Raw genomic sequence first — 25,022 nt, 5'->3', positions numbered from 1 at the left:
ATCAGAAGAAATCAGGAAAGCAAAATGTATGTGAAGGACAGAGATCCCTAATATTGCTAAATTTGAAGTATTATCTACACAAAAAAGGTGTAGTACCACAAAAAATTTCAAAATAAATTGCATTGGATTGAGAATATACTTTTATTTGCAATAATAGCTAGCACTGATTTGATTATGTATGTGTATATATACATATACATGACATATATCTCTTAAGTATATGTCAGATGCAAGCCCTGTGGAGAGGAAAAAGAGGAAGGGAAGGGAGGAGAGGGGAAGGAAAGGAGAAAAAAGGGAGGAGAGAGTTAGAGAAGAGGAGGAAAAAGAAGAGAGAGATCCCCTGACCACTTGCTTCCCTTTCCAATTCGTCCTTTACAAGGCTACAAGATGCACAGATCTGATTACTCGCTGCTGTCATTTCAACTCTTTAAAAATCTCCCTTCTGCCCAACTAACAAAGTCCTGACTCCCTCGTCTGACACTTAAGATCTTACGTGATGCGGTTCCAACCTCCTTTCCTCGCCTCATCCCACACTGGTCCATCTGTACTCCTTTCTCCAGCCAAATCCGGCCACTTGCTGCTCCCCCAAATGTGTTCTCCTCCTTGCCTTTGTTGACACTGAGGCTTTCAGAGCACATCCCAGCGCCCCATCTGTTAATTCCATCCCCCCAAACCCAACTCAAACGTCTCCTCATCCCCATCAGGTAAGAATGAACTCACACACCACATGTACCCATAAGGCATCATTTTGTATCCTGGTAGTTTATGTGCCTGTTATATTCCCCCTCTAGGGGGTCCCTGGTGCCGCACAACCACAAGTGCCTAATAAATGCTTTCCCAAGTACTGAATATCTCAATCATCAGAAGGATGTCAATACAGGGACCCTCCGCACCCACCCGCGGCTTCCCAGGGGACGGACTACTCCTTGAAGAGGAAGCGACCTCTCCCAGACCGTCAGGAGCCTGTGAACAAGCCTGCACTAACCCTGCCCATCTCCCAGACTTAGCAAAGGCCACAGGAGATGAGCGCAAACCCCCAAGCTGATCCCAGACCAGCCACCCACCAGTTACTTCTGAGGCACCAAAGTGCCAGGACTGTGTCAGATTATGCAGTGGATAGAGCACCAACCCTGAAGTCAGGAGGACCTGAGTTCAAATCTGGCCTCAGACACCTAACACTTCCTGGCTGTGTGATCCTGGGCAAGTCACTTATCTCCAATTGTCTCAGCCAAAAAAAAAAAAGGAAAGAAAATGAAAGAAAATGAAAGAAAGAATAAAAAAAAATAAAAGAAATGTTTAAAAAAATCACGATGAGGAAGGTTTACGGACACTACAACAATAATGAGAATTTTTCATCTTTTTCCATAAATGACAATCATTAAAAAAAAAAAACCCTTAACTGGGGTAATTTTCAGTCATTCAAAGGGCAGCTATTTCATGCTGTAACGCAGCCCCAGGAGGTCAGACATTGCATGAGGAGTAAGAAGGGCTCTGCCAGCTGAGGGAAAAGGGCACCTGGAGATTTTCGGTCCCACTGGACTGGAGAAGAAATGTACTAACAACAATGCTAGCAACAGTGTTCTCTCAGACTCTCGCTCACTGCTGACACAAGATGGAGCGGGCAAATGGCAAAGAAAGGGGACGCCAGTCAGAGCGATGCCCCGAGGCGGGTATGGCGGCCGTGAGGGCAAGGCAGGGATCCTCAAGTGTTGGCCGGCGGGACTCCGGGAACACCCCCGATGGGGCTCCGAGAGCACCTCCGACCCAGTTAGCAGCCATCATGATCAGTGTGATGGCTTTTCTCATAAGGGTCACATGAACAGAAGGGAAGGCAGAGGTTCCGAGCCGGCCCTGCGGGAGATCACCCGGAGGATCAGCCTGGAAGGGACGCAGCAAGAGGAGCTCTTTCAAGTTCCAGTACGCAAGAAGGCAAAACAGAAATGGCTCCACCATCTGCTGGAAACGGCTCGGAGCAGAGGCACTGCCGAAGCGGGCAAGCCATGAGGCTCCATGAGACGGCCCAGAGACACCGACCAGCATCGGCGACCAGAACACAAGGGAATGAACGGTCTCCCCAGCCAGCAGAAGGGGCTTCGGACCGCGGAGTGTCAAAGGCTCTCACCTCCCAGTCCCACAGTACTGTCTTGTGACCAGTGCGATCACAAAAATGAACTGCAGTCCTCAGAAAGATTAGAGATGAAATGGAGGAGACTCAAAAATACAAAGGAGAAAAAGTTGAAGAATTTCAGGTCCCTGAAACTCTTTTCCAATGAAATCCCTAGCAATTGTATCTAATAATGAAAGAGATGCAAAAAGAGAGGAAGTTTTAAATGATTTTGAAAAAGAAAAAGGGATTCTTAAAATGGAATTCCCCAAAAACCCCTTTAGAATTTGATCATAGGAACCCAACTAGAAGATGAGTTACAATAAAATAGAGTAATCTCAAGAAGCCGCTGTCTCTGCTCCCACCTGAGTCAAGTTCACCACATCTAGACACTCTCACACAAATCAAACTGCCATGCTACTACTGGGTACACCTGCCTTTTCCTCTTCTTGCACCCAGAACCTGGTGTTCTAGCTCTCCCTCCCTCCCCTCCAGGGCTTCCACTCCTACTTGGTGAAAGGTCTTCTTCAGAACCCCCACGATGCATCGGGACAATCTCTGTCAGACTGCCATGCGCAAACCACGTGCCATTCCCCATTTAAAACACATCCGCCAACGCGATAATGTCAAGAACAACTAATATAAAGGAACTTAATATGGCTTCCAAATGGAAGGAGTTGAGCCAGAACATTGTATTAACCATATGATGTATATATGTGGTTCTACCCAAAACAGATTAAATGGCTCTTGTCCCTTCTGAAATTTCTTTCTAATGATAGCAAAATGTCATTTGGAATTGATAAGTACAAATTTATTTCAAGGAAAGAGAAGAGACCGAAGTCTCGAATCTGGAGATCACAGTGAACCAATGGATGTAGGTGATAGCTACAAAATACTCGGGTCTTTTTCAGGCAGAACTAATCAAGAATAAAACTATCAAAAAGAGAGTGACTGAACATGTTAAGAGACTTACTGGCATCCTGAAATCAAAGCAGAGTAAAATGAACACAGGTAAAAGCAACTCATATCTATGTATTATCAGTCTTAATGGAAATCTTTGGAATTTTAAGATGGAACTAGAATGCATCATAACAAAAACTCATAATATTAACAAAATATACACCACTCTAAGGCAGCTATAAAGAAGATTGGTATTACTACTTCTAAAAAAGAGGAAAATGGGGCAGCGAGATGGCACGGTGGATAGCACACTGGTCCAGAAGTCAGAAGGACCCGAGTTCAAATCTGGTCTCCGACACTTAACAAGTCCTACCTGTGTGACTGTGGGCAAGTCACTTAACCCCAATTGCCTCAGCAAAAAAAAGACTGAAAGATATTAATGGAGTAAGATGAGCTCCTTTGAGTTCTGATACCAAAAGAAGAAAGGACTCTCAGAATAAGTCAATAATACCAAATATGTTACCTGTTGGAAATTCTTCAGAGGAGAACAAAAGTCCACAATTAGGAGGTTAAAAAAATACAAAAATACTTTTGGAACAAGCATTTACCCTTTCACAAGGCAACAACAAAGGATGATAACAGGTTTACATCACTGGATTCGTCAAATGTAACTACAGTGATTTCATCTCAATACGGTCTGTGAAACAACCAAGATCCAAGATTGGTATTAAAAAGCCTGTGGGTGACAGCTGCACAGACTCAGCCAATACTATGGTGACAAAGAAACTTTGGATAAATGGCTGAATCAAACAGGTCTGTCTATGGAAACAGACAGCAATTTAGGACCAAAGCACAGTCATTATAGGCTACAGAAGGGGTAAACTCAAGAAGCCCAGACTCCATGATTGATTTTTCAAATTTTTTGGGAACTTTATCAATAGCTCCATAGAAGAAAGCAAGCACTGTACAGGAAATTACAAATTTCCCCATATACATGCTTTAATGTAAATTATGCAAGGAAACAGTGTAAACAGTACCACTCATCGCTACAGACGATGAAAATTTGAGAAAATATTGTGAAAAATTTAGAACCTACTGAATACTTATGAAAAGTTGGCTGGGTAGTTAGACTTGTACATCAGGGGATCACTATATTTCATGGGCTGACATTTTTAAAATCCCCATTATAAAAACTTACACCTCGAAACACCAGCTGGAGTTATCAATAAAACAATAAACCAACCAATAAATTGTATTAGAACCAAACCATCATCACAGACTGTTGTCTATAATCAGTCAGATATAACAGATTCATAAAAATTTAAGAACAGTGTTTTGGAATAGATAAAATGAAAGAAGAAATGTGGCACAGCCTAAGGTCTGTTACAATCCCCTCTTCCTGTTGGCTACTGGAGTCGTACAGAGATACTTTCAATGATCCTACAGAAGATGAGCATGGGTCCAAACAAGAGCTGACATCTATAGCCAGAGAGAGGTCTGTGGGAACTAAGCGTGGATCACAACACAACATTTTCACTCTTTCTGTTGTTTGCTTGCATTTTGTTTTTGTTTTTTTTTCCTTTTTGATCTGATTTTTCTTGTTCAGCAAGAGAATTATATAAATATGTGTACATATATTGAATTTAACCTATATTTTAACATGTTTAACATGTATTGGATTATTTGCCATCTAGAGGAGGGAGTGGGGGGGAAGGAGAGGAGAATTTGGAGCACAGGGTTTTGCAAGGGTTAATGCTGAGGGATTGTCTAAGCGTATGTTTTGAAAATAAAAAGCTTTAATTGAAAAACAAAACAAAATGAAACTATAAAATGAGAATAAAAGTAGCATCTATCTCAAAAACAAAACACAAGTCACAAAAAACAAAAACAAAAACAAAAATAACCAAGAGCCGAATCTTCTGAATGAGGCTGTTCCTGACCCCTAAATACCAGCACCCTTCCTCTCAAACTACCTCAGGTTTATTAAACTACCTCCTACATGTGGGTATTTAATCATTTGTGTTTAGGCTGGATTTCCTTACGTAAGCATTAGTCTCCCCATTAAAGTGGAAGCTTCTTGTGAAGAGGGATCACTTTGTTCTTTGCCCTTCCATCCTCAGTGTCCGGCACAGAGCAGATGCAGAACAAACACCTGCCTCTGCATCAGCTAGAGAGTAATGGATAGAACTGACCTTAAAATCACGGGTTCAAGACCCACCTCTGACACATTCTGGGTGGGGGGCCCCGGACAAATCATTCACCTCCTAGGGCTTTAGGAGCCTCTCTGTTTCAGACCAGGGCCAGTTCCACCCGACACTTCTCTCAGGTTCTCGATGGCTCTCGGTCGCGGGCCACACGGGCCCTAGCACGCCTCTAGGATGCACCTGTGTGTCCTGGCAAACCACAGGGCCCTTCCTGCTTTGCATGCCAGGCTACAACAGCGGTCCCAGGGGGCACTGCGTGACTGCAAAGGAGCCAATGACAATAATCACAATCCCAAGATCAATGATGCACAAGGAGAATAACGGCAGCAAGCCCCGAATACACATGGACACTCAATACTGCAAATGCTCCTCAGTGTCTGAACTCCTCCCAGCCAAGGCCAGTCGCCACGGCCGTGCCACGGCCATCCCCACAGCTGCTGGGAAGCGCCTCAAGTATGTGGCTGCAAAATGCAAATGTGCTTCAAAACTCAGCCATTCACCTACTCTGAGACCCTCCCGAGCTGAGCTGCTCCTTTCAAAAGTCGCCTCCGGGCAGACGCAGCCCCTTAATCGTGAGCACGACTCTCAAACTCTGGGTGAGAAGAGCCGATACGGAGCTGTGGATAAACTGACCCAGGCCATTTAAGCCAAGATGCACAGGGCCTGGCTCCAGGGACTGGGGGACAAGGGGAAATGGGGCTAGAGAGGGTTTAAGAAATGACTGACTGAAGAAGAGTCTAATACTTACAGGGGAATATAATATTAATGTAATTACATAACAGAATTCTTTGCTAAGGAATATAACAGTACAACAATAACACGACAAGCCACTTAAGCAGAGCCGACTGCTTGGCAATGTCTTCCAGGGATCACATACAGCGTCTGGGACACCGCACAGCGTCCATTCTGAAATGTCAGCCTGGGCTGGTGGGATCTGAGAACACGAGAAGGGTTCCTTGGCTTATGGTGGAAAGGGGCTAAAGCCGAGTGGAATCAGGTTCGATCACGCTCCTGACTCGTGGCTATGAATCACAGACCAGTGGCCAGCCAGTCCAGGTCACCCTGCAAGATAACTAACAGGATACGATCACAAGAGACTGGAGAGACTGGAATAATATATATATAATGTATAATCTACATCAGCTCTTCTGCAGATAAAAATCACAAGTCTGAAAAGAACGCTCTCAGAAGTCCCAGAAGCGAGCTCAGCAACAACCGTGAATTCCCACGTTTGAGGACCAGGGAGGAGGACTTCCTGCAGCAGCCACCCCACCTTGGGACTGCCCAAAGGAGCACAGTAGAGAGCTTTCCCTTACACTCAGATGAAATGAACCCCAAGGTGAATCGTGCTCTTTCCTCCTAGTGCTGGAGTCTCGTGAAAGCTCCATCTCGGCCACCTTAATAATTCCAGTTCTCATCAATCCTGACCTCCTTTGCTGCACCAGCCTCCCAACTGGCCTCCCTGCCTCCGGTCCTCGCTCCAGAACAGGCTGCTGCCAACCTGGCCGTCCCAGCTCCCTGCCCAACTGGTCAAGCTTCTGTGGCTCGCCCATAGTTTGGCGGAGGCTCTTCTTCCACACTCGTAGGTGCTTTGGCTTTTTATTTATTTTTTTTAAGACAATATACCCTCATCACTTCATAACTGAATCCTCAGGTTGATGGGATTTTCAGCCTCTAATTAAATCACTTTTTTCAAGAGATTCAAGAGACAAACTATTTTTAAAGGGGGAAAAAGCACGCTGGGGGGCAAAGCAATAAGACAAGCCGCACGGTGCAGCTCACTGAGTGAGTGGCTCTTGGAACACCCACGGGGCCAAAGCCGGCCCCCGAGCCTCCCGCCCCCCGCCTCCCAGCGGCCTACCTCACTGTGGACGTTCCAGCTGTCCACCGTGACGTTGAAGAGGGCCTTGAGCGCCTCGATGGCACAATCCGTCTCCTGCGGGGACAGGGGCGGCCCGTTGTGGTCGATGGCCGCCTCGTACTCATCAGTCCACTTGATGCTGAAGGCGCTCTCCAGGGCCTGGGTGAGCAGGGGCAGCCCCTGCAGCTCGTACCGGAGCTGGGACCTGATGTCGGTGTGCAGGAGGGACAGGAGGAAGAGCAGCCGCAGGTCGAAGCACTTAATGTCGCTGATGACCTGCTGGTCCTTACACTTGCGCAGCAAGTTGCACAGCATGGCGGCCAGATTGAGCTCCAGGCTGAGCTTCTGGGCCATCTGGCTGTTGAACACTATGTTGCACAGGCATTTCAGCGACTCCACGATGACTGGGAAGTGGGCCACCTCCTCCAGGGAGGCCTCCGAATCATCCAGCTTAGCCAGCCGCATCAGGATCTGCATGTTCTCCTTGGTGGTGACGGGAACCAGAACCTTCTTGTCTCGGGAAAGGATGCGGAGGACTTCCAGGCAGGTGACTTGGCAGGACGTCGGGATGTCCTTCTCCAGGACCTTGAAGACCCCTTCACAAAGTTTCTGAAAAATCAAGCGAGAGGAAACAAAAATGAAACCAGAATTCAGACAAAGGGTTCTGAAACGTAACTTTAACTTGCTGAAGTTAGTGGCCACAGCCAAGGGCTCTCATTGTCAAAGTACCCCGCTCACAGACTCGCTTCCATTTACTTCAGACCCATTTCTCTTGATTTTAACCCAAGAAGGAAAATTATCCATAGCTATAAAGCATAGGGTCCCCGCTTTTCTCCCAAGCCTCCCTGGGGAAGATGGACATGTCTTTAGGGATAAATCAAAAATTTCTCTACACAGCCCACTGAACCAACCAACCCCTTTTCACAACACAGCCATTCCCGCATTATGATCAATGCCAACCTTACCACGGGAGGCCTCCTGTGGCTCATCACCCACTTATAACACTGTTGTCATAAGTAACTTCACTTTGTAATTTTGTCTCATCTTGCGCCATGTTTCCATGGGCCAGTAAGAAGTTAGGTTGAATATATCTACATGGAGACAAAGCTTCCTAAGACCAGAGCTGAAAGGAACCTAAGTCAACTTCTTTTTACGGAGAAGGAAATCAAGGCCCATGGAAGTCAGAGTCAGTCAGCATCAAACTGGGGATTTGAACCTGGATCCTCTCATTCCAGAGTCAATATTCAAAGTATTAGCTCAGGAAACAGGATTATTCTTGGCCACCTGAAGACATTTCTAGAATCAAGGGCTGCAGGAGCCCCAAGAGGCCCTATCCTCCAAGCCCCCCATTCCTACAAAGGAGAAGTCCAGGGCTCACCGGGTGACACAGATTGTGAGGGTCTCTGATATGAGAAGCATTAAAAAAAATCTGTGGTGTACTTTTGGCATGTGGGGGGGGGAGGAGGATGTGTTGTGGAGAGACAGAGACAAAGAGAGGGAGAGACAGAGACAGAGAAAGAAGAAACAGAGAGAGAGAGAAAGAGAGACAGAGAGAGAGACAGAGAGAGAAAGAGACAGAGAGAGAGAGAGAGAGAGCGAGAGAAAGAGAAAGAGAGAGAGAAAGAGAGAGAGAGAGAGAGAGAGAGAAAAAAAGAAAGAGAGAGACAGAGAGAGAGAGAGAGAGAGACAGACAGAGAGACAGAGAGACAGAGAGAGAGAGACAGAGAGAGAAGCACAAGTGGAGGCAGGGATAGGGACTGTCCAGGTCATACAGCCAGCACCAAGTGTCCGAGGTCACAGTTGAACTCAGATCCTCCTGCCTCCAGGGTTGGTGCTTTATCCACTGTAGCGCCACCCAGCTGCCCTATTCACATATAGCCCTTTCCTCTGGTACAGTGGAAAAGCATCATCGTTAAAAAGGTGTGCACACTACTATTTATTACTGAACAGATTTACGTAAGAGGAAATGAAACTCCGTATACGTAACAGCCCATCTATTACCTCTTTCTTCTCCAAGTTAAAAAAAATTTGCAGACGCGACATTCTCTTTCTCCCCTTTGTTGCCAGAGCCCCGAAGAAAGGCAGATCAGACCAAGTGGCAAAGGCAGGACGGCAGCCCTTTTACAAGGGAGAGATCCCGGAGTCTCAGGACTCCCCAAAAGTGCCGGCCAAAGGCCAGCCCCGCCTCAGAGCTCCTGCTCAGAGGTCACCCAGCAACCAAAGGCAGGGGAGGGCCGTGTGCCAGCAGCCGCTAACACCGCTCTTCCTTTAACCCACAACCTCACAGAACTTAGCAAAGTGTTCGACTTCGGAACCCCACAGGTTGGCATCTTCCAGCGAGGAATTCCAAGAGGGAAAAAATGAGAGAAGACCTTTTCAAAAAATGTTTCATTTGTGCCCTTAAGGTCCACTGAGGCTCCTGGCCTTTCAGTAAAAAAGAGCTACTTTCTGCTGGCCCCCTGGAGAGTCCCCATCAGACAGAAGCCTTATTTTCCCCAAACCTAAACAGTATCATCATCATCAACTCATGTTTATGATTCTGTGCTAAGACTTTACAACTATTACCTCATTTGTTCCTCTCAGATACATGCTGTAATCCTCAATTTACAGATGAGGAAATTGAGGCAGGCAGAAGCTAAACACACAGCTAAAAAGTGTCTGAGGCCAAATTTGAACTCGGGGCTCCCTGACTCCGGGCCTAGAGCTCTCTCCTCTGCAAGAGACCCAGGAAACCTGATGAACCAGAACCAGATGGGAATTCTGGCCTCAGGAGCATGTTCCAATGGAAGGGTAGACAGAGGTCAGACTTCTAAACCATCATATCTTGTGATGTGTGCCTCAGCTTGTGATGCAGCTAGGGACGCACAGCTTGGGGGCTAGGAGTCAGGAAGAGCTGAATGCAACCCTGGCAAGGCGCTTAAACTCCGACTGCCTCGGTTTGCTAAGGCTTGCACTTTATTTTACTTTTTTTTTTTCCTGAGGTAACTAGGGTTAAGTGACTCACCCAGAGTCACACAGCTAGTGTTAAGGGTCAGAGGCCACATTTGAACTCAGGGCCTCCTGACTTCGGAGCTGATGTTCTATCACTGCACCATCCCACTGTCCCCATAAGTTCAACCAAACCCCATAATAACCTGGTGAGGTAGGTTGCTGTTATTATCACCCCCATTTCACCACTGAACAAACTGAGGCAAACAACTTAGGAGACTTGCCCAGAATCGCCCAGCTAGAGGGCCTGATGTCCAGAAATCCAGCTCTACTCCATGTCCAAATTTTCCAACCCAGGAGTTTGGGGGGAGAAGGGAAGACCAGCGCTCACCCACATGAGACAGAGACAATATAGAACCACTGATAAATTGTGCAGCAAACCTACACCAACCTTGTTCTTGATCAAGCAGGAGGAGGGGGAGCTGAGGGGTGAGGATGTGGGGACTGGGAGGGGGAAGGAAGGTGGGCTCTGCTGCAGAGAGAAGCCAGCGGAGGCAGCTGCCCCTGGCTCTCGGCGCTCATCTGCATGACAATCCACGGGGACTGGCTGCGGTCACTCTGAGAAGTGAGCCTACCCCAGCAGCATACCAATGCGGCTCAGGCCCTCGGCGGCCTCCCGTTTGCTTCTAGCTCCTCACTGATGCGGCTCAGAAAGTTGAGGGAGTTGGGCGAGATCGCTGGGTGCCCAACAAAACCTGGGCTGAAGAGGGAATCTCGAGCGGACCTTTCTGGTGCAGAAGATGATCAGCGATCCCCAGTGGGCCCAGGCAGCACACCCCCGGTTAAGGAAGAAAGGGCCTGGACAGAGGCCGGGCCGCTCGCTGTCTGCTCCTGCCCGAGTCACTTGCCTCTGCTGTGCCCTCTGCGAAACGCGCCCCAACGCTGGCGTCACCAACCGCAGAGGACCACGAGAATGGCACGAGGTAATGTCCTATGATGTTTTACCATAAATTAGTGAGCAAGCAATTTAGACAAAGCTCACCTAACTCTCATTATACAGATGAGAAACCGAGGCCCCCGGAGGATACCAAGTGCCGAAGATCGTACAATTCTGATAGAAGCAGAGACTGAACCTGTGGCCCTTTCCATAAGACCAGAGCGAGGGACTTGGGAGTGATGTGACTGCTCCCCAAAGGCTTACCCACCCTCGCTCAGCATGGGAAGGGGATTGGGAGACTTTTCCATAGAGTAATCAGAAATCAATATTATTAACAAGTGCAGTATTTGCACCGTAAAACTACAACATACACTTGCTAATCCCAAAATATCATTTCAATGAAGAGAGTCGGGTCTCCCTCTATATCTTCTCCAAATAGCTTCAATCAGCCAGCATTGATTAAGCCTCTACCATGTGCCAGGCACAGAAACAAAAAAGATGTCCTTGACTTCAAGGAGCTGCCCAAAGCTTATGGGCCAAGGCGGGTGGGAGGAAGAGATGGGGACTTTAGGAATTCTTTGTATTCATTTCCTCCCAGCCCCATGAACCCGGCCCAATGTCTTATAAACACACAGGCTTTAAAAATATTGACTGAATTGTCAGTGGAGTCGGGAACTGATCCAACCATTCTCTACAACAGTTTGGAACTATGTCCAAAAGGCTATCAAACGGCTGGGTCTGTATCCCAAAGAAATCAAAAAAAAAAGGGGAAAGGACCCACACGCGCAAAAAGGTTTGTGGCCGCCCTTTGCGGTGGCAAGGAACTGGAAACTGAGCGGCTGCCCATCAGGTGGGGAAGAGCTAAATGTGAGTGTAATGGAATATTATTGTTCTGTAAGAAAACGATAGTCAGGCTGAGTTCAGAAAAGCCTAGAAAAACTTACATGAACTGATGCTGAGTGAATGAGCAGAACCAGGAGAACATTGTACACAGTAACAACCACACTGTAAAATGATCAACTGCGATAGACTTAGCTCTTCTCAGCAATACAGTGATCTAAGCCAATTCCAATGGATTTAGGAGAGAAAATGTCATCTGCATCCAGAGAAAGAATGGCAACTGAATGTAGAGTGAAGCATTTAGGGTTAGTCTTTGGTTTTGGTTTTGTTTTTTTCATTTTTCCCTTTTGTTCTGATTCTTCTTTTATAACATGACTGATGTGGAATATGCTGAACATGACTGCACATGTATAACCCATATCAGATCGCTTAGAGCGCAAGTGGGGAAAGCGGAGGAAAGGAAGGAAGAAAAATCTGAAACTCAAAAATCTTACAAAAATGATTTCTGAAAACGATAGTTATATGTAATTGATTAAAATAAAATACTATAAAGTGCCAGAAATGTTTGATGAGTTGAAAATGAAGAAATTCTCAGATTGAGACTACTAATGACACATTCCTATATAAAAACATTTGTTTAAAAAGAAAATCTAAAAAAAAAAAAAAATGAAAAGAAGCAATAGTTCTAGAGTCAAGTCCTTCCATTCCCTCCCAGACACACATCCGAAAATCCCCCATTTGAGTCACCACTGATTGGCCAACACAGCCCAGAAGGCTTCTTTCTTGAGGAAAACAAAGTTAAAGTGCACATATGTCCTTGAACTAAAAGGAAGGGAGGGGTGGAGACTCCTGCTAATTTCCCATTAGCAACTGGGCAGGAATTCTTAGCTGGTTATCAGTTTGGAATATAGAACACAGAAGGAACTTGACCCAGTGGAATCTTAATGGTTCTTAAAGTTTAATTCTAGATTAGTAGTTCTCAAACTTTATGATCCTGCAATTCTCCTCCCAGAAGAGCTTCTGTTTGAGTGGGTTATACTTCATTTTACTGGATTAAAAATTAAAACATGTTTCGACCCTGGAAGGACCTCACGGTCCTTGAACCACATCTGGAGAACTGTTTGTTGGTTTAGTCCAACCTGTACACTTACTGACTAGGAAACTGAGGTCCAAGGGGGTGAAATGACTTGCTCAATGTCACCCAATAACAGAGCTCAGCCTAGCCCCTGAGTGTCTCAATGCCTCAGACCAGTGCCCTTTCCTTTCGTCCAGGGATGTTTTGGAGGAAGGTGCACTTTCATTATATGTGGGAGCAAACAGTGACAGGCAAAGGGTCCCAGAGAACCCCTGGCGATGGAGCAAAGAGGCCGGGGGAGTCCCAAGGGCGAGAGGGAGTCCCAGGTATCCGAAGGATCACATCACTAGCGGCAGACTTGGCTAGTCCTGGGAAACCAAGGCTGCACAGTAAGAGAGCCCACATGACAGGCAAATGCCTCACCCTGAGTCAAATACGGTGTGGCCATTTGTTTTCTAAAAATACACTGAAAATTGGGTTTTGCATATGGAGGAAGTTACTTTGCTTAAAAAGGCTGAAATTGCGAGTGAATCGGACCATTACTGGACACTCCTTGGAATCTCCCTACGAGAGCTTCTGAGCTGGAAGGGCCCATGGATGCCGACTGAACAGCCCCCTCACTTTTAAGAGGGAGCTCAGGCTCAGGGGGATTGGGCAGAGTCTTGGGAATCTCCTCCGTTGCCCTCCTTGGGTGAGAAACTCAATGAAAGCGAGCTCTGGCCTGTTCTCTGTGCCCTCTCTACTACTATTCTAGCCAAGTATCCCTGCTCAGACAGGACAGGCTGAGGATGTCAAAAACCTTTGGGGGTTGGACCCTCTCTCAAGGCCCTGCCCACTGTGTTGGGCGGTAAAAAGAACCTCCAGTTCTAATCTTGACTGCCATTTTTTTTTAACAGCAAATGTGAGCCCCTCATTTTAAAGATGAGGAAATTTAGGGCCTGGGGGAAGAAATCATCCTGCCCAGAATCACACACCTCCTAAGTGTCTGAAGTATGATTTGTACTCAAATTCTGGTTTCAAATCCAGGCCCCTAACCACTACTCTACAGAGTCTTTCATGGTACTAAAGCCAACTTATTGATTTGATCATTGATACTAATTAGATATTAATCATATTGATTAGAGATTGGTTTCACAGCAAAAGCCCCTGAGCCTAACTCCAGCTGTTTCATCATAAGGTCACTAAACAAAGCATGGGTAGATGGGAAATTCCATCTCAATAATCAGAGAAATTAAGCCCAATGCATGTCTCCCTAAGACTGCAATGACAGCATCTATGTTTATTAAAAAAAAAAAAAAAAAAAAAAGCAGATTTCAAAACCTATACATTACAGATAGAAATTTCCCTAAATCAGAAATTAAGAAGAAACTACAGGGCTGATTTCTAAAAGGTTCTGTTACAGGGGCAGGCTGTTTTATAAAAAGAACGCAGGAGAAGTAGAGAAAATTAAATGACTTAAGTGATTTATGCCTCGGTGTCCTTATCTGCCCCTAAGTGCTACCTTCCTTAAGTGGTAGGACTCGATTCAAGGGCTTTAGAAAAGCAATAGGTGCAGCAGTTGAGTGGGGAATGGCTGGATGAGTAGGAGATCTACGATTGATTGTATTCTCAGGAATGACGAAAGCAACACTTTCGGAGAAACCTGGGAAGACCTGTATGACCTGATGCAAAGGAAGTGAGCAGAACCAGGAGCATAATTTCTAAAATAATAATGTTGCAAAGACAGGCAACAAGAGACTTGAGATCTCTGTGAATACAGTGAGTGGTCCTGATCCTAGAACACTGGAGAGATAACCAGCCCCCCACTTCCAGACAGAGAGGAGAAGGCTTCAGGGGGAAGACGGACACCCATGGAGGGCATTTATTATTCCCACATTGTGGGAGTTTATTTTTGCTTGACTCCTTACATTTACGAACTTTGTTTTTCTTTTTTCCAGTGGAGACTAGAGGCAGGAGGAGAAAAAAAAAGTCTGTTTACTGAAAAAAGAAAGAATAGGATGCAATTTGTGATTGCAAATGAAGCACTGCCTGTCTAAATATCAGCTAAGAGCTTTATAGACACTGTTTCATTTGAGTCTCATAACAAGCCTACTTAGAAAGATTCTACAGGACTTGTTCTCCTCATCAAACAGAAGGGAAACAGGTTCTGCAAGGCAGAGTAAATACACTGTGGTCGCAGAATTTGAACCCGGGCCACTCCAAGGCTAGCTTTCTTTGTGCTCTACCACACCACCTCTCTGTTACAAAAAGCACAATGACATCTAGCTAAAGGGGACTTATTCTATGATCTCAGTTATCAGTAAAAGAAGGGGGAAAAAAAGCTTCTTGAGCAGCCCAAATTTACACACAATTCTAACCAACTGTACCATGTGGCTCTGGAGGGTGGAGGGGCTTCAGAAAACACAGTAGTTCATTCCAAGAAGCATGGTTTTCCTTCAGGTCCTTCTCCCTCTTCTCAGTAACTGGGCCCATCCAGTACATTAATGACTGTGGATTCAGAAGCTGTTCTGATGCCTTGGATCTGCACGGGAGTCCAGGACCATGGAATATTTTTTCTCCTTTCTTATTTATTTAATAATTTATTCTTTTGTGATGAGCAGGCTGATTTCAGAAAAGCCTGGACAGACTTATATGAAGCGAAAGTGAGCAGAACCAAGACAACATGGTAGACAGTAACAAAATTATGAAATGACCAACTTGGCTCTTTTCAACAATGAAATGATTCGGGCCAATCCCGACACATTTGTGATGGAGAGATCCATCTGGATACAGAGAGAGGAATGGAGACTGAATGTGGATCAAAGCATAGTATTTGTACCTTTTGTTATTATTGTTTGTTTGGTTGGTTTATTTTTCTCTTTTGATCTGATTTTTTCTCGTTTTTACCCAGCATGAATACTGGAAATATGTTTAGAACTGCACATATTTATCCTATATTGTCTTAGGGAGGGAGAAGGTAGGGAAAGAAGGAGAAAAATATGGAACACAAGGTTTTGAAGAGGTGAATGTTGAAAACTATCTTTGCATGCATATGGAAATTTATTCTTTCCCAATTATATATAAAAGCACTTTTTTTACATTCCTTTTTTTTTTTAAAACTTTTGAGTTCTAAATTATCTCCTTCCCTTCCTCATTGAGAAGGCAAGCAATTTGATATAGGTTATAAGCTGTGATGCAAAACAGTCATGAAAAAAGTTACGTGCAGTCATAGAAAACATTTACATAATAGTCAAGTTATAAAAGAAAACAGACAATTTTTTTAAAAAAGAACACTTTGATTTGTATTCAGACTCTATCAGTTCTTTCTCTGAAAATGCAGAGCATTTTCCTAAGTCTTTCAGAATTGTCTTGGATCTCTGTCTTGCTGAGAATAGCTAGTCATTCACAGTTGCTCACTGCACCATGTTGCTGTTACTGTATACAATGCTCACTTCGCTTTGCATCAGTTCATGTAAGTCTCACCGGGTCTTTCTGAGAGCATCCTGCTGGTCATTTCTCACAGTACACTAGTATTCCATCACAATCATACACAACAACTTGTTCAGCCATTCCCCGTTGGTGGGGGATTTCCAAATTCCTATTTCTTTGCCACCACAAAGATCTGCTGGAAATACTTTTGTACAAATAGGTTCTTTTCTTTTTTGTTTGTTCTGTTTCTCTACTTTCATGTTCATCCCAAATCCCACAAAAACCTTACACCTGGAAAGACCTTGTTGTTGACTCTGGCTCTCAATTGGGAAAGCTTTTTTTCCTCCCCCAGAGCCGTCCGGGGCCAGGGCCGGACACAGATTGCGACAACTAGAGATGACCCCAGATGATCTCTGTATGTTCAAACCTTGGCTAAAAGGCTCCTCAGACGCTTTATTGATGGAGAGACGACCCTGGGTTTCCCAAGGCTGGGTGGGTCAGGAGGTCCTTCCCCAAGCTCGCTTCCAGCAACAACGTCCCTGGGAGTGCGGTCTGAGGACCCGTGGAGCACAGATTGGTCTCGGAGACATTATCGTGCTCAGGCCTCCCCCTCCCCCGGCTGTGGTCACAGGCTGCCCGGTGACTTCCTGGGCCGGAGCTCTTTCCTCCCTGGCCACCCGCGGACGCCGTCTTCTCCTGCTGGAGGGTAAGGAGTCCCCTGGCTTTATGTTTGCACTTCCAGGGCTTGGCCAGTACTAACACACAGCGAGCACCAAACAAACACGTTTCCACTCATTCCCAAAAACAACCCCCTCAGGCGCAGAAGGTAGATTTCTGCTGTTAGAGAGCACATGGAATTGCCGTTCTTTGCAATAGCAAAGGGGAAGACTCTGCTTGAGAGCAAAGGAAAGATTCAAAAAGTTCAGAACGATGAAGAATTTGGGGGCTTAAAGAGGAGAGCTGTGGGCGTCTGGAAAGGTCGCAACCTGAGCCCACTGACTGAAGGAAGTCCTCAGAACGTGGTGGGAGCCCACAACCTCTCTAGACGCTTCTGGGTGATGGGTCACGTCAGGAAACCCATCAGACTCTCCCACCACCCGGTAACTGGAGCGCTCATGAGATCCACAGTGCAGTAACGCGGTTTCCAGGAGGTCCATAGCCCGGCAGATGGACAGCCCTCTGCCAAACACAACGTGCGGACGGCCTATTTCCTTATTCAAACGATCTGAACGGCCTTATTGTCCAGCTTTATGTTCTGGATCACAGGTGTTCCCTTTTAACTAGCTGGGGCTCTTTCCCTCCCCTCGTGCCGCCGAGTCTCAGTGGTCCTAAGAGACGGCTGTAAAGGACGACAGGTCAGAGGGACCCTCCCCCAGTGGCCGAGGAAAGGGAACCGGCCCAAGGAGGCCAGGGAGGAGGCCGGCTTTACCCACGCCTGGGAGAGAAGTCTGCTCTTTTCGCACTCGGGGCAGAGACAACATGGGGCCCAGCAAGGACACGTGGTCACAACCATTCAGCACCGAGCCCCAACCAGGCGCCTGGCCCGGGAGAGAGAAGACCCAAGTGCCTCTGGCTCAAGGAGCTTGTGACGCCCCCCGAGGATGGAAACGTCCCAGCCCCGCAGCTGCTGGGGCTGGAGTCAGGAAGGCCCATGTTTGGAGAACTAGTTGTGCGGCCTCTGGTACTTCCCCTCCCTCAGCTTCCTTCTCTGTGAAACGGGGAAGGGAATGAGGAGCTGACTCGTTATTGCGTGTTGGGCAGGCACCCGTGTAAAGTGGGGCAAAGGGTCTCATGCTCAAAAAGACGGCTGGAGACCGATGCTTCCTGAAGGTCCCACAACGGCCGAGCCCTCAGAAAATGCCCACCATGGCCGCCAGCCTCTGCAGCCTTCCAGGTTACAGCCAGGCCGCAGGTCTGCTTTGCTGCAGGGGTTTGACCCCTCCTCTGAGGGGCCCAAATCTGTTTAGTGGTCACTACGCCGAGACAAGGCCGAGAGCAAAGGCAAGAGGAACAAGGATGGGCCGAGTGTCAGGGGCAACAGCCCAGAAGCAGGGGCTTCTGCCAGCACAGGAACCCGAACACCAGGTCCAGAGAAAGTTAGGGAAGGGCCCAGAACATGTCACAGAAGCCTGTGGGGAACCTCACCTTCGAGGGCCCTGCCCAGGAGAGAGCAAGAACATGAGAGCAGGGGAGAGTGGGAAAGGGAGAGAGATGGGGGGCAGAGAAAGAGACAGAGAGATGGACAGAGAAATGGGAGGGAATGGGGGGACAGAAAGAGAAAGACAGACAAGGAGAGATGGAGGGGAAAGACAGACTGGAGGGGAGACAGAGACCAAGAGACAGATAGAAAAATGGGAGGGGGAAGAGGGAAGAGAAAGAGACAGAGACTGGGAGGTGGGAGAGAGACCAGGAAGAGAGACAAAGACAGAGAGACACAGAGAAAAACAGGGGGGAGTGTGGGAAGAAATGGGGAGAGAGAGAGATGGGAAGCAATTCAAAAGTCCACATCTTTTTAAAAAATGCCCCCAAATCTCACTGTATCCCAATCTCCCAGCCCATTGTTGGGGATGCCATCTTTACTTCCTGTCTCCCGAAAGGCTCAGTTTGGGGGTTTTCTTCCTCTTGCGGTCACAGTGCTAACCACCTGTTCCTCCTTATTCTGTTCTAGGAATCATTTGTCTCCATCATAAGACAAGATTTGGGTCCTCTCCAGGAGACAGAGAGAAGGGAGGGAGAGCAAGAGAAGGAGAGAAGAAAAAGGACAAGAAAGAGATGGAGAGAACAGCAATCCTTTTTTATCATAAAGTTTGTGTGAGCTCTCTCTTAAATTAGAAATTGAAAGACATGTTGCATCAACAAGTGCCCCTTAAACAGATGGGAGATATGCAGCTTACATGGAAATGAATTAGAAAATAAACACACACACTCGTGCATACACAGACTCATACACAGAAACATCCCTCAGCTCTTGTTCCCCTTTCTTAGAAATGGGCAGGTCTCTTTGGTCTCCCCCCACCCCGCTTCTTCCCCAGCTCAGCTGCTCCTGCCTCGGCTATCCTCGGCTGCAAAATAGCCAGAAGCACCTGGACTTCTGAGGGGGGCCGCCCTGGCTCCGAGGGCCCCTCTAACTCAGACTGAAGCTTTCAGAGATCCAAGATTACTAACAAGGGACTGCTCTGCACTGGTGAAGGGTTCCCTCTGCCCCACACCGGGAGGTCCCTCACCCCACCCAGATCCTCGTCCTTGACCTCTCCATCTAGAACCAGCAGAAAAGATGCCAGCGGCCATCTCGGTCAGGGTTTTGTCCCCTTTCTTACGTCCTGGGCCCCTCTGGTCACTGGTGAAGCCTACGAACTCCACATCAGAACCATGTTTTTACAGACAAAGATTTGCAAAAGGAACCAAATCTATGCTATTTTTGTTATTATATTACTAATATTAAAATTTATTTTAAACTCAAACACAAAACAAATAAAGAAAAAACTTCAAGTAAGGAAAAAACATTTCACGTTCATAGCAGAACATGAGTAAGGATTTGTTTCAAAAAAACCTAGATAATAAATCCTATATGCTGTTTCCCAGCTGTCCAGCTTCTCCTTGCTTCCTACAGGTTTTCTTTTGTTCTCTGTCGTGTGCTTTTTACTTGATCTTATTTCTTGGTGATGGGGTAAAGAGGTCCTGGGTCCAAATGAATTACATTAAGAAAATGAGCAAACCAAGTTCATGGACATTAAGTTAAGAACTTCTTGCAGTCTGACTTCCTTATTCACACGGGAGGAAAGAAGACCCAGAAAGGGGAATCACTTATTTGAAGTCGCACAGGCCGTGACGTTATCGGGTTTAAGGCAGGCGCCCATCTCCCGGCTGCCCTGCCAGTGCCGAAGCCCCGTGTCCGGAGACACGAAGGGCCCTTCCGTCAGGAGCAGCCACATCGTTTTTTGTTTCTGCAGGGGATGATGGGGGTTGAGAACAGGATTCGGAAGCAGTAAACTGCAGAGTGTATGGGACTGAGATGGCCGTAAGAGCTGGGGGGGCCCTAAGCAGCCAAACCGGGCATGTCGGGGGGAAAACACCAGATGGAGGGCTCTGGACCCGCCTGCTCCCACTGGCTATACGGCCCGTGGGCCCTGGCCAAGCTCTTCATTTCCCTGGGCCTCAGCTTCCTGGTCTGCAAGGAGCCCGATGGCCCCTACAAAGTTCCTTCCCCCCTGGCACACACCTCACTTTGGATATGTCACTCTATCTGACCACAATAATAAGGAATAATAATGCAAAAGTAATAATAGGGGCAGTTAGGCAGCCATAGGGGACAGAGCATCAACCCTGAAGTCAGGAGGACCCGAGTTCTAATCTGGCCTCAGACATTTAGCACTTCCTGGCTGTGGGACTCTGAGCAAGTCACTTAGCCCCAATTGTCTCAGGAAAAACAAAAGTAATAATAAAAATAAATAGGGATCCAAGGCAATCCCAATAGACTTTGGATAGAAAATGCCATCTGCATGCAGAAAAAGAGCTATGGAGACTGAAGGTAAATAAACACATGCTAACTCACTTCTTTTTTCTGTTTCTCTCCCATGGTTTTTCCATTTTGTTTTGCTGTCTGTCTCCCAACAAGATCCATAAAGCAATGCTCATTAAAAATATATAAACAGAGAATAATATCTGCACTGCTTATCTCAAGTGTGACTGGGAAGTACTTTGTACATCTTAAAATGCTACATAAAACTGTGATGGATTATCGCTGTGAACCATTACAAAAACATCTCCGAGTCCTCCTGGAAGGCTTCCCCCGGACATCCGACACATCCTGGGCCTCCCCCTCTGGAGAGAAGCCGGATCTCCAAGGAGCCCCCGTCCTGCAGAGCTGGTCTGGCCAGGCCGGGCAGCACAGTTCTGTGGGCTGCTCTCACACCTCTGACCTGGAGGCTAGGGGAAAGTGCAACAAAAGGTCCAAGCACGGACCATGAGAGAGCTCTCCCGGCACTTCCCAAGGCCAGTGACGTCCCGGAAGTTCTACAAAGTGAAGCAAGGGACAAGCTTCCACTCCACCACTGACACCCTCGGGGAGTTGCTTGGGGCTCAAAAAAGAAGGGTGACTTGTTCAGGTTCCCCCAGCCAGGATCTATCAGGGGGAAGTTAGCCCTCCATATTAGCTTTTTAACCAGCTGAGGTCCACTCCCCAAACCAGAACTGAACTTGGAATTAACAAAACCATTCCAAACATTTTCAAAATGAATTTCAATAAACATGAAAAAAGCCAAAAAAAAAGGAACTTGATTCAACAGTCAATCCCCAACTTGTACATGGCAGTTGGTGTTAAAAAAAAATTCAAAATTTGATATTTATCAATAATCAATTTCTCGGGAACCTGGCCCATCGTTCCAATCCAGCAAAATCTCTTTGAATCCTGACTAACGTTGGATGTATTAGTCAGCCCTGGGAGTTTTGTGTCACCTAATGTTCTGTTTTCATCCCATTCACTGATAAAAACATTCAATGCCAAAGGGCCAAAGGCCAAACCGTGGGGTAGCCACCTGAGAGCGCCCTTCAGAATGGCACCCATCCATTAGCTTCTTTGGGTAAAGTTGTCCAACTGCCCATCAAACCAACAGTTTGATAAACCATACATTCTGATTTCTTAATTTTTATCCATAAGGATTTTATGAAAGCTTGTATCAAATAAATTTCTTAAATCCAAGTGTAACATGACTTTGACACTGGAAGAATGTACCAATCTTAACTTGTTTTAAAAATATTCATATTTTTATTTAATATTTATTAAATTAAATAATATTTAATAAAAATATTTAAAAATTTCAAGATATATACAAAAATAGTTTTCAACATTCACCCTTGCTAAAGCTTCTAAATTTTTCTTCCTCCTTCCTCTCCTAGACAGCAAGTAATCCATTATAGGTTAAACATATGCAATTCTTTTAAACATTATTTCCATGTTATACTGCATGAGGAAAATCAGACCAAAAAGGGGGAAAAAACTATAAGAAAAAAAAAAAAAAAACAAGCAAATAAATGAAAACAATAACAAAAAATGTAAAAGTATTCTGCTTTGATCTACACTCAGTCTCCATAGTTCTCTGGATATGGATGGCTCTATTGGAGTCTCCAAGTCTATTGGAATTGCCTTGAATCACCTCATTTTAAGTTTCGAGTTTAGATTTGTTTTAGCCATATAATCTCATCTGTTTAGGGAACTCCCAGTAAAGGAATCCCCTTTACCAGTACAGATCACCACTCTTTCTGCAACTTGCAGTCTTAGGGAGTATCCCAGGACATTGAAAGGATAAGGGATTTGCCCAGAATCACCCAGCCTAGATGAGTTAGAGGTTAACTTGAACCCAAATCCCCAGATTCTGAGGTCAGCTTTCTCTCCATTATACCGCTTGCTTCTCTATAATCTATTAATCCTATTTAAAAAGGAAATGAGGTTAACTTGGTATGATTTCTTTGTAAGTCTTTTCTGGGCTCTAGTAACTGGATTTGTTTTCTGAGGAAACGGTTTGATAATCTGCTTGGGGATTTTGCTAGTGAGAAGCAGCGTGCTCACTGGTCATCACGTTCCAGAATCCACTTTTAGCCTCCTTTGGAATCACAGAATCACAAACCAAAAAGCAGGAAGAGGTTTCTGAGGCCGGACAGCACTGTCTGAGCGGACAAACCCATGGCATCCCCAGGTGGGCATCCAGCCTTGACCCAAAGGACCCTGGTTTGGGGGAAGCAGCAGTGCACTGTGGGGCGGCTCTAATGACCAAGGATTTCCTGAAATCAGGCTGAAGTCTGCCTCTCTGCTCAACACTCACTCAACACGTCTGGTTCTGGAAACAAGTAAATTCCTTTGAAACACATGAGGGCTCCTATCTTAGCAGCCCTGATTCCTTCACCTAGTTCTCATACAGCATGATCTGGGTTTTTTGTTTTTTCATCTAACTCTCCTTCTCTCTCTCCCAATTTCTGTCTCTATTTGTCTCTCTCTCCCTCATTCCTCTGTCTCTCTCCTCCTGCCTTTCTCTCCCTCTCCCCATCTGTCTATGTGTCTTTCTCTCTCCCTCTGCTCTCCTCTCTTATCGCTTTCTCTTCCCCGCCTTTTCTTCTTCCTCTTTCCCCATCTCTCTGTCTCTCTTCCTCCACCATCTCTCCATTTTTGTCTCTCGTTCTGAATAACAACAAAAAAGAGACAATCTTTTGGCCTGTGCCATAAACTGAAGGCCCTTCACCACCCTGGCAGTCTTGCTCTTGGAACATGGGTCCATCTGATCTCTGACAACTCCCCCACAGAGCTTCCGTGACCACAAGTCGCTTGAGCATCCTTAGGGAGGTGGGGGGAGGGGGGCTGTCTTCAGGGCACTTAAGCTCAAGGGGGAGAAGGGATCTCCTCACCTGGCTGAGCCTTTAAGCCCCTCTTAATGCTGTTTGCTCTACCCAGTTCTTTTTGAAGTTGAAGACAGAAGGTAAACAATCTGATTGCTCAGCCAGCTCGGTCCTCTTCAACATGACATCACTTCCCCCAAACAATGGCCCTCTTCTTCCTTTGTGGATCATCTTGCACTAAGCATAGCATTTAAAAGTCCTTTTTGTAGCTGTCCCCTTCCCCCCTCACCTTTTTCTTTTCTTTTCTTTTTTGAAACAAGATCCAGCTTCCCCAGGCCTTAGCCTTACAATATTCTTACAGATCCTGGACTACTTTTCTGTATTCATCCTTTCATCTCTCATCCATATTTTTTGACAATTTGACCTCAAAAAAGCTCCCACTAAAGTCACATTAATTTCTTGGGGAAAACACCAATTTTGCCTATCAAGTCTATTTACTACTAGTTAGAAATACTTTCATGCTTCTCACCCATCTTCAATATTTTTCCTAAATATGACCCTGCAGGTCACTTTATGACCTTTCTTCTGAAGCTGTGGAAATCTTTTCTCAAGTCTAGGTACACTTCTGCCTACAACTGAAATTTCTCTATGCTATTTATTACAAATTCGTGACAAAAAAAAAAAAAATTCATGACAAGATAGACATTTTCTGTATTTCTATAAAAATTTCAAAACTCCTGTCATTCCTACAACATTAACTAGGTTTTTCCTGTTGGTAAAAATTAAACCCTAATTAATATGTCTCGCTCTTTGATCATTATTCATTTAATTAGTAATTACCAAATGAATTCATAATTTAGTCAATAATTATTACTCTTAATTATTAAATTTAAAAGACAGCTGATATTACTTACTTACTATGAAACATTCTATGAGACATATCAAGAATTTATCAGATGCTCTGCTTGAGAAAATCAGACTTCTACCAGATATCCAGGCAGCTGAAAATTTTTGTGTTACTATTATGTAACAGTTCCATAATCCACACTTTGTATTGAGAAAACAGCATCTATATCTTCCCTCTGACCAATGGGCTAGAAAATACAGATGATTATACCCTAAAGCCAGGGTCCTCAAATTACGGCCTGGGCCAGATGTGGCAGCTGAGGACGATTATCCCCCTCACCCATTATGAAGTTTCTTTATTTAAAGGCCCACAAAACAAAGTTTTCATTTTTACTATAGTCCGGCCCTTCAACAGTCTGAGGGACAGTGAATTGGCCCCCTATTTAAAACGTTTGAAGACCCCTGCCCTAAAGCTTAACACTGTGCTTCCACCCTTGGGTCTGTGGATTTCTGTGACAGCGTGTACCATTCAGTAGGTCTCTCTTCTGTGTACCCCATTCAGTATGAATCTCTCCTTTGCACCTTCATTCAAT

At 45.7% G+C, this 25,022-nt stretch overlaps 1 protein-coding gene across 2 annotated transcripts in view; it reads right to left on the bottom strand.

The window, feature by feature from the left end:
- The window catches only part of RIC8B (RIC8 guanine nucleotide exchange factor B), an 88,044-nt gene that overhangs the window by 43,955 nt on the left and 19,067 nt on the right, over nt 1-25,022 (bottom strand). For both annotated transcript variants that reach the window (XM_051961479.1, XM_051961478.1), the window contains exon 3: nt 7,070-7,678. In XM_051961479.1, the coding sequence (XP_051817439.1) occupies nt 7,070-7,678 (609 nt within the window). The remainder of the gene's footprint in view (nt 1-7,069; nt 7,679-25,022) is intronic.

This window comes from Antechinus flavipes, chromosome 5 (assembly GCF_016432865.1).
Source record: "Antechinus flavipes isolate AdamAnt ecotype Samford, QLD, Australia chromosome 5, AdamAnt_v2, whole genome shotgun sequence".
Taxonomy (NCBI): domain Eukaryota; kingdom Metazoa; phylum Chordata; class Mammalia; order Dasyuromorphia; family Dasyuridae; genus Antechinus; species Antechinus flavipes.
The sequence above is the reverse complement of the archived record's forward strand: the minus strand, read 5'-3'. Positions and strand labels throughout refer to the sequence as shown.